At 39.8% G+C, this 10,000-nt stretch overlaps 1 protein-coding gene across 1 annotated transcript in view; it reads right to left on the reverse strand.

Moving 5' to 3' along the window:
* The window catches only part of LOC138019228 (PAX-interacting protein 1-like), a 17,170-nt gene that overhangs the window by 625 nt on the left and 6,545 nt on the right, over positions 1-10,000 (reverse strand). Inside the window, exons 8-16 of the mRNA XM_068865950.1 lie at positions 9,651-9,741; positions 9,468-9,536; positions 8,550-8,649; positions 7,877-7,977; positions 3,432-3,512; positions 2,330-2,392; positions 1,533-1,608; positions 881-941; positions 1-75 (exon numbers count right to left, since the gene is read on the reverse strand). The exon at positions 1-75 is cut by the window's left edge and continues 625 nt beyond it. Of these exons, the coding sequence (XP_068722051.1) occupies positions 63-75; positions 881-941; positions 1,533-1,608; positions 2,330-2,392; positions 3,432-3,512; positions 7,877-7,936 (354 nt within the window). The 5' untranslated portion in view covers positions 7,937-7,977; positions 8,550-8,649; positions 9,468-9,536; positions 9,651-9,741 and the 3' untranslated portion in view covers positions 1-62. The remainder of the gene's footprint in view (positions 76-880; positions 942-1,532; positions 1,609-2,329; positions 2,393-3,431; positions 3,513-7,876; positions 7,978-8,549; positions 8,650-9,467; positions 9,537-9,650; positions 9,742-10,000) is intronic.

Below are 10,000 nucleotides of genomic sequence, written 5' to 3' on the forward strand. Positions count from 1 at the left end.
TCCTGTTCTCCTAACTAGCAAGCAATTAAAAAAAAATGTCACGGTAACAGGGTTGCAAATGTTCAGAGTTTGTACCTGATTACAGAGTTAAGATATAAGCGACTTCTAAAGGTTGTAAAATGGGTCATACAACATCTTTAGTAACTGGTACAAGGTGACTGGGGTACGACCCAAACCGAAAACAACAAACTAAACATCGGAATTGGTATCTTAGGGCGCTTTCCTTTTGTCAGAACTGGCCGGCCAGACTCAATAACTTGTAAAGAAAATGCAACAATTTGAAGGAACACCGAGCATGATAATCCCTCGCAATCTTCTCGGGGAGTATATATAATCATCGACGTGTGTTAATTTGGATGCGTTGTAGAGTTTGTCCTTCGAAATGCCCGGTCTGGCCGGTCGGTTCTGTCAAATGGAAAGCGCCCTTAGACTTGAAAACAACAGAAGCTATACAAACAGTAGCAAAGGTAACGTTGACATCAGCTACTCTTGATATTTTCCAGCTGAAAGCCCTTATGAGTACTTAACCAAAGGATCCTTTCCAGTGGTTAGCACATACGAAGAACGAGTCAATGTTTTTAGACACTTCTTCCCAATAGGCTGCTCAACGGAGCTGTGACAAGATCATGCGAAACATATTTTCTAGTGCATTTACATCGCATTGCTGGGCTGCAACATTTGGTAATTTTCTATGGAATCTTAACATCCACGATATATGAAACAAGACCACTCGGACGCGTGCATTTTGCCCAGTTTTAAATTTTTTACAGACAAGGTGGATGCAAAGTTCGATTCATCAACAGGTTTAACGATTTGACTAACAGTTGATGATAAGAAATAAGAAAGCGAATTTAAAATGTAATTCTGTCACAAAGGATACAAATCAAAGTCCAATTGCTGCTTCAAGACCCCAGATAGGATGAGTTCAGCGTTGTGTATTTCTAAAAAAAAAAACAAAAATACAAAAGTTAAACATTGATTTGGAAAAGTCATAAATTACTCGGTTACAGCAAATGCCACACTTCAGTGTAACTGCAAATAAACATATCTGACACATAATTAGCCACCGTCCAGTTTTGAGAAATGGCGGGAACAAATTCTTGTTGTGTTACAATGAGAAATGATGGGTCCCCGATTTTCGCTAGTCGACGTGCAAGGATAGTTCAGTTGACAACTTCAACCAGTGTTTAAAGCGGGCGTACAGGAGTTTGGCGGCCACTTTCGCTTGAATCAAAATTGCAGGTTTGGCCTGTTTTTCCCTAAAAAGACAATTCTGCTTACTAGAAAACTTAACCTAAATCGCTGGCGGCGATGAAGTTGTGGCGTGATGATGCGTCGGATTGTGCACATGTGATCGATTGAACTGCAGTGTTCGCGCGCAACTGTCGCGGGTAAAGGCGGCCAACTTCCCGCCATGGACAGTGATTGATTGAGAGGGATTAGCAGTGATTCCCTCCCGATAAACCTCATCTTTTCTTTGAGTGACAACAATGGAACACGGAAAGTAACTCTTTTGTCTTAATAATGCTTACCAAATCCCTTCTTTATGAAGTCTGCACACAACTGAACATCCTTTTCACAACTTATGACCAGTAAGACAGGCATTCCCTATGGAGTAAAACCATCGATAACGCGGGATAAAATAAGTACTCGGCGGAGACGTCTTCCTACCTACTGCTCAACCTGTCTCATCAATGTTCTTTTGTGAAACACGAACTGCATTTTGCGGTTGGTCGTTCTAGTTTAGGACTTCAGACGGTCTTCGCATTCAGATGTAAGTTAACAAAAGATCCCACAATAGAGCCGCGACATTTACATTGTGTGCTCTCCAAGATTTTTCTTATCTCTTAAAATTCCTCTTAAAATTAAAGATAAATGATGCTTCTTTATATCAGAAACATTTACACAAGAAATAAGAAATATCTCATAACTAACCTGATTGAAAAGAGCTCGATTATGTTTTCACCGTCTTTCATTTCTCCGACGGTATTTCAGACAAATTTACCGAAGACCAATTAGCCTTGGACAATTTATCCCCTATCTTGAAACGAGCAGTTGTAAAGCGCTGATTTTAGTGGTCACGTCCAAATCAACGAGTTTCTAATTGACGCCCAAAACTGATTTCACTTATGTTTTCGGTTAGATTTTTCAATGGTTAGCCTTCATGTGTAGTCAGCGACACTCCCAGTGCAAAGAGTGGGCGACTTGTCTGACAATCTCAACAACCCAGACTGCGGAGTACGTTAAACGCGAGAATGATTTCTACTGAACTAGGGAATCACCGTTTTCCATCGACCCTGTCACATATTAAAGTAGGGGTCCTATTTACCTTCTCCGTAGTACTGTTTTTCCATTCTATCAGCTGCTGTTGTGATGGTATACTAGCTAATACCTGTGTATAATAGAAAATCAGGTTAGAACGTGGTCGCTGAAAAAGTGAAAACTTTCTAGTAGAACGGTACTAAACTAAGGGTGCATCCTCTTGAGACTGTTCCGAAACGACATAACATGAAATCATCGGTTCGTCGGTTCTTTTCACAACTATCCCGTGTTCGGAACGAACGGAAGAGAATTTTTTCCAGAACACAGTTTATCCGGACTACGAAGAATGCAAATTCGTTTGGGATTATTTTTGGCGCGAAAATCGTGGGCGGCCCGCCCATCGGCTGCAAAGTCGTATCCAGACTACTCCGAGCATTGGTCCTCAAGAAGCTTCCACAAATGAACCATGCGGTTTAAGGCGTTAGCAGTATTGATAGTTTGCTGTCCACGTTTGCAGCCAAGGCTTCAATCAAAGGCTAAAAGGCTTAAAACTGGAGATTTAGGGCGCGTTCGATTGACCCTATTCCGGAATAAGAATTCGTGAAGTGATAATTTAAAACGGTATGTCTGGCGTTTTGAAGCAACAAGGATGATAAAAATATGTCTAAAATAGCACTGTAGCAAGTGTTTGACAATTTTCATGTGAATCTCGGTAAAAACGAAGGATTTCTAACTTCTATTCCATTTATTCCTATTCCGGAATACGGTCAATCGAACGCACCCTTAATTAAGTTTAACAGGCAAACTCGACAAAATGTAAACAATGACGTCAGCAAAGATGCCCTTATTGCCTTGACTTATCTTTGACCTTATGCCCGCTGACCGTTAAGTATAGCCATGCTTGAAAACTGTACACGAGGAGGCCACATATCACTCCTCTTTCATGTCATTTGATTCGATATATATTCTCCTAAATGCGTACACCACTTGAGCTAAGAGAGATAGGCTTAAGACGTTGTTTACTAGAGTGAACTGAACACTGAAACCAATGAGAGTGTGCTATCAGTGAACAACAAGGAGATTTGTTTTGCTGGAAAAACATGACTACATAAACAAATCATTAAATTTAAAGTGTGGTATCCATTCTTGCCACATTGACTGACACCAACCTGTCCACCCGCACACAGAATGATTTCCTTCATTGACGATGGACTGGGTTCCACATTTTGAGTCACATACACCGAGATGCCCTGTTTATGTATAGTAAAAAAGAAAAAAAAACACAGTAAGCGCTTTCCGAGCCAATGACCCAACACGCTGGAGCTTATCCCCGGTTTCCATAGCATGAAGCGACAAGGAGTATTTCTACTCCCCCTGGATGGGATGCTAGTCCATCGCAGAGTTACCCCCAGCAATAAATTCGCCGGTGCCCGTTTATACACCTGGGTGGAGAGAGGCACCGTGGGAGCGAAGTGTCTTGCCCAAGAACACAACACAATGTCCCCTGCCAGGACACGAACCCGGACCACTCGCTCCGGAGTCGAGCACACTAAACATGAGGCCACCGCGCTTCCTGTTTATGTATAAAGGAAATAAAACAGTGGTATGCTTACAAGGACTGACTACCAATATTGAAAACCGACTGGGTTCCACTAAGCTGAAAAGTAAAGCCTTCCAGATAAATGATCAAGCAATATATGAGACTAACTACGATCAAACTAAATTGAAGAAAATAGTGGCTTTTTTAACATGTCAAAACACGGTTTAGAGAGAACAATTGTTTCTCCGACCACGAAATTAGTGGATAAAATATACGTGACATGCTTGTAGTTGAGTTTTGTGTTTTTAGTATATTTATACGCTCTACATAAAATAATCTCAGTTTTCCTGGCCACTTAAGCCCTTGGTTTTGGCTTTCAGTTTCCAAGTGTCTCTCTTGAGTTGTATGTATGATGTAACAAACAATAAACATGTCAAGATCCCATGCTAAACTCCGAAAATATAGTTTTTGGACAAAAACATTCTCTAGCAAAGATTTGATTTCTTACCAGAAATTTTTGGTGAAAAGAATAAAAAGTAGTGTTAATAAAATTACAGTTTACAGCTTTTCGAGATGTATACTTGGTAGATACAAAATGGGAGTATACATGCAGTCCAGTCCTCATGCAAAAGGCTAAGCTCAAAAGCTTCTCTATACCCAAAAGTTCAATTATACTTTGTAAAACTTGTTTTCAAACGAACAAAAGAACAGCAGATGAGCAATGATCTGGAAAAAAAACGAACAAATAAACAAAAAACAAAAAAAGACAACAGGTCAATAACCTGCACTTCAAAAACATATACACATTCATTTCATTCGTCAAGTTCTTTCACGCGAACACATAAGGCCAACAAATTGACCTGCTCCGACCTGCTCCCAACTGGTTGGTTAGAGCATTGCATCGGTATCGGAGAGCTCATGGGTTCAAATCCTGTTGGAGCCTCCTGTGTATTAGGCCCCAGTCCACACGTATCAAAATATTCCCATCCACACGTAGCGTATTCAAATCGAATTTGCCCCACCACGCGAATCCGAAAATGTAACCGGATTCACTCTAGTACTCAGGACTCTTCAAGCAAACAGAGGTAATAAAGCAGGCACCCTAAATAAATAATATTGCTCTCGGCAACCAACTTGAGAATTGATTTCACGGCAAGGAACTAGGCTTCCGGATTTAGCGTCCACACTGTTCCGGATTCATAGCGGATTAAAAGATATCCACCCTGGAGAGCGTATTCAAAAAGTTCCGGATTCGCCCTGGGGCGAAATCGCCAGATAGGTGTGAACAGGGCTTAAGAGACAATTGCTCAAATTGACCAGTTTAAGTGAGAGGATCACGTCACTCTTTCGACTTTTGACTTTGCGAGACACGTTTCGACATTCCTATCTAACCGTCAGTTGTAAATGCCGGGGTAATCTACAAGTTTCTTTTTCTGGTTGTAATGCCAGTTACATTGGCATTCTCCAACTCGCGTTCACGAGCCTCCAGAATCCAACTTTAAAGGTGGCTGGAACCAGTTTCACCACTTTCTTATTATAAGGGTTATAACTACTAAACTGTATCACGTAACAGCAACGTTATGGTTACCACATGAAACACCAATTATTGCTTAACAAAATGCGTCCACTTCTGTGACGTAATAGGTTACTATGGTAACACGAAATCTCTCCCTAAAACACCCTATATTTCGTCATATCTCAAAACAGCATTCTGTAAGCCCCATTTTTAAAGGTAGACTAGTAATTAGCAATCTGAGATGGAACTATCAGCAAAGTTTTGCAAAACTCTTGGAAACCAATTCAAAGCTACCTTAAATATTTGTAAAATTTATGGTGTGCTCAATCTTCGATCACCGCCTTTGACATGGACAGGGCTACAGAAATTGCCGCTGAAATTACCCACAACTCAGGTGTCTCTTTAGTTTTTCATGAACAAAACTTTGCCGATCTAAGGCTCGTGTTCTGTGCGAATGTTTCTCATGTTATTCCTAAGATTTGAGGTCACTTTTAAGGAAAAATAGCCGGCGAGTTCACGTGCAATAGCCGGCGAATTTCGCCGGCCGCCGGCTCTTATTGAAAAACCTGGCCCTGTGCATAAAATGGGAGAAACGTACGTAACCTTAATCAACTACTAATCATCTAAATTTATCCCACGCCATACAACGCCAGTCGGATCACGCCGTGGATGTTCTATTTATCTTTGTTTTCTTTGTCTGCGCCGTTACAATAATAATAGCCCGGAGAAGAGGGAATAGGGAGAGGGGGAACTCGCATATGAAAGGGGTGGGGAAAGGAGGAGAAATCGGATTTCCCATAATGCCTCGCTTCCAACTATAGTATCAGCTCGATGTTGACACGTGATCTGTCATTTGCGATGGAGCTTCTCGGAGTGAACGCTGATGTGCTATCTCCGTCGCCATTGCTTTACGTCAATTGCTTAGACTTAGACAGTCGGAGTTATGTTAAATCTGCAAACTTAGCCTGTTGCCGATTTCCAACGGTCCTGGGACACGTTAGTTTTCCAAAAGACTTACGAGAGCGGCGTCTTTCCTTGTTTGTGCGAACAGAAACGTTGAGCGATCTTGAAGCGAAGGCTTCTTCCATGCATTTGCTGTTTGCTTCAATAGCGACTAAAAGGGAAGCATTTCTGTTACCACTTGATGTCCTTACACGAAGAGAACCGAACAGTATCTTTCTTAAAGTACTGTTCATTTCGACAGGGCAAACGCGTGTTCGTTCAAAAGCAGTTACTTGAAAAGAATCGTGCAGTTGTTTACATTTTTGGCGCCAATTTTAGGTCAATTTCAACGATCACAAATTCCTTGAAAACATGGGGACTTAAGGGGACATTGAATAAAATTCGAAGAAGATACTATTCGAGCAACAGCAGGTAAGAATTTACGCTAATGTACCCAGGATTGAACTCGCTATGGCCCAATTTGTGTCAAGCGTTAGAAAACCGCGAACGAACAAAGCGAGTCGGTCATGCATACCACACCAAACAATTGTATGTTTTTCTTCATTCTTAGGCAAATTAGCTGCGATATTGTAATGCAAGCTTGAACTTAAATGTCTAAACAATACATAAAACGATTTAACTTACCTTCTCTGTTCCTGAATAAGGAAAAATAGCCACTTGAAATACAGTCGATTTCGGACCGCGTGCTCGCCTTCACACCGATATTTGACACCTTCAAATCGATATTTTTTCGCAACGGCTCGTGGGAAACCCGATTTCTCCTCCTTTGGGGTGGGGGATGCTCGTTGTCTCGCTTAGGGGTGTAAAAGTTCGGATTTTGGTCTCACTTAGGATGTGCTGGGGAAAACGCTATCATATGTTGCCGTGAAGGTCTCTTTTTGGGTTTCACGCGAAGAATTTGTTTTAAATATGGTCTCTTTCAGTGGTCAAAGTCCCCTCGTCCCTTCCTCTCCGGGAATAATAGCAACAATGTAATCGCTGTAACTTGAAACTCTATTGTCTTACCTGTAATATATTAGAAAATTCAAATTGCAACGAACCTTTACAACTGAAGTCGAAACATACCTTGTATACTCAGAAAGTGTTGTCTTGTTTTTTTTTTTTTTTTTTTTTTTTTTTTTTTTTTTTTTTGCATCAAAACTTGTCTCCTTTTTACTTACCGGAAGTTTGGGTCTTCTGCAGGTACCGGAAAGCATTGTGTTTTTGGTCACTTGGGATTAGTCTTTATTTGGAGTTGTTTTGTTTTCTGTCTTTTGTTTCTTTTGTTTTACGTAATTTCCGCTCCGGTACTTGCAGAAGCTGCCGGAATTTCTGGTAAAAAAAATTGAAAGCTGCCCCCCCGATCCCCTTTGGCCATTGAGAGAACAGACATTTTCTGACAACTAGAACAAGGAACGTTATCACTTTTGGGTCAATATGGATTTCCATCAGACTTGAAACCAGAGCATAAAAACTCTTAAAACCTTGTGGATAAGTTGCATTTCGTAAAAATCTTTGCTTTTTGAAATCACATTAAATAACTCAGCTTCACATATCTTACAGAATACAATATACTGTACCTACAATGACTAAAAACAAGTATTTTGAGAGCAAACCTTCAAAAGTGGACAAGCTCTTGCTCTTTGCAAAGACAAGGTCAATTCCATATCATACATGTCCTCTGAGTTAGAATCTTTGACAATGTAATCTCTTGCGTCTGTCAGAAAATAAGTAAACAAAAAATTATTACACTTATCGCATTTTTGCTACGAGATTCACAAAATAACTCAACTAAGCCCTCCTTCTAGTTGTTATCAATCTTGGTGCTTCTTCTTGGAATACCTTTTGAATTATTTTTCACAAAAAAAGCGAGCTGCTTGAGAAAACAATCGGAGAAAGTTATTGCCACGTTAATACAATATCATAAGTCACCAGGAATTAAGACTGTTGTTCTTTTAGCTTGAACTCGCGTCCAAAGCATAATACACTATTTTAGTAATGCACTGGTAAAGTTCACAAAACACGCGCAACTTAATTGTAACTTCATTTAAGGCGGGAGTGTTGCATGACACCTCACAAATTCTTAACCCACAAAGTGTCCCCCAAATTCTGCTCCTCAGCCACGGGTCAAACAAGGGCGAATTTTGTTGGCTTCACGCAACTTATTTGTGACGTTGCGATAAGGCAACATAAAAGATATGTTTCGTGGTACTGAAATTTGTCTGCTAAATAATGAATTTTGAGGTTAGCACCTAAACAGCATTAGATACAACCGTGGGAGATTATTACCTAAAAAGCTCTTTGACTGCTGACTTTTGTCTATCCACTCTGGTGTCACTACATAGTGGGCAATTGAGATGGCACACAGGAACTTCACTGTACGGATTATCTGAAAACAAGGATTATTAATTTCTTTTTCAAGTCTCAAAAGATTCAAAGATCAGGGGCATGAAATTTTAAAAATTATAACGATATCATTGTGAGGATTTGTGACTGGTTCATCATCTCACCACTAGAATGTTCAAAATTATGGTATTAAAAAATCAAACAATGTAGTTGACAGAGATCGTTGTAGTAACAGGCTTAAATCTTTCAGACAGTAAACGGCTATGATTGCCTACTTTACCGAGCTGTATGCTACAAGTTAATTTTCTGTTTTTGTTGCTTGATTCAGTTCAGTTTACTTACACTCCATGATATTATTGTACTGATTTGAACAGTCATTATTCAACCATAACATAATTACTGTGAAATGAAAGATTAAAATGCTGGCTACAGCGAGCTTTCAAGCTGACCACCAGATACATGGATACAATCAATCAATCAATCAATGAATCGGTGCTTTGTTCATCCATATATTTGTTCTTTCAGCCATTAAAATAAAGAATTAATTAACTTGTGATCAAGTGACCAATAAACTTCCTTATTTCAACAAAACAATGCTTCCATCAATCAGCATTGATCATGCATGATACATGTACATCTATCAGTTGACGGGTTTCATTATGACGAAATGAATAAAACAAAAGTATCAATATCAGCTGTGGCTTCAGAGGCTGATTTAGGAATGGTAGAAGCTGCCAAATCAGGTACAGGTTTGGGTGCTTGCTGGGTTAAGTTTGTTATATCGCACCTCTCTGCCTGACACCACAATTAAATTACAAAGTGTATTTAAACTGTACAGTATAAAGGTACTGCTTTTTTTACCTTTCTTGTAACAAGGTGGGTACATTGTTTGACAGATGCTACAACCGTCCCTCCAAGTTCAATAACTATCTGAAAAGAATCATTGATAAAAGCGGTCAGTATTGGATGACAGCTTGCAAAGTTTGTGCGCCTTTACAGAGGAAAATAGAGTAAAAAAAAAAAACACATGAAAAACTTGCAAACCTCAGTTAGCCTTGATACTTCGGATGGAGTTATTCCAGTAAAGAGAACTTTGGGACCTTCTGCTTTTGAAGCATCAACAGAACTTGTGGTTCTTCAATGGTGTACAAAGAGATATGATTAATTTTGTTAGTGGCAATGACTTCCTACTAAAATTCTATAAAATCCCCATGAACCAAAAAGGATAAAATGGCCATAATTACTCTCTTCATGCCACTATTTAATTCAAAGTCCCTGAGTGTTGGTCCAGCCTGAGTTTTTTAATGCCGTGACCTCTGCAAAGTGGTCTCATGCTCAACCAACTAAGGCAAACAGCCAGTTCCCATACGTTAACAAAAAAGTAATGACACAGA

The sequence above is a fragment of the Montipora capricornis genome, chromosome 10 (assembly GCF_036669925.1).
Source record: "Montipora capricornis isolate CH-2021 chromosome 10, ASM3666992v2, whole genome shotgun sequence".
NCBI lineage: Eukaryota > Metazoa > Cnidaria > Anthozoa > Scleractinia > Acroporidae > Montipora > Montipora capricornis.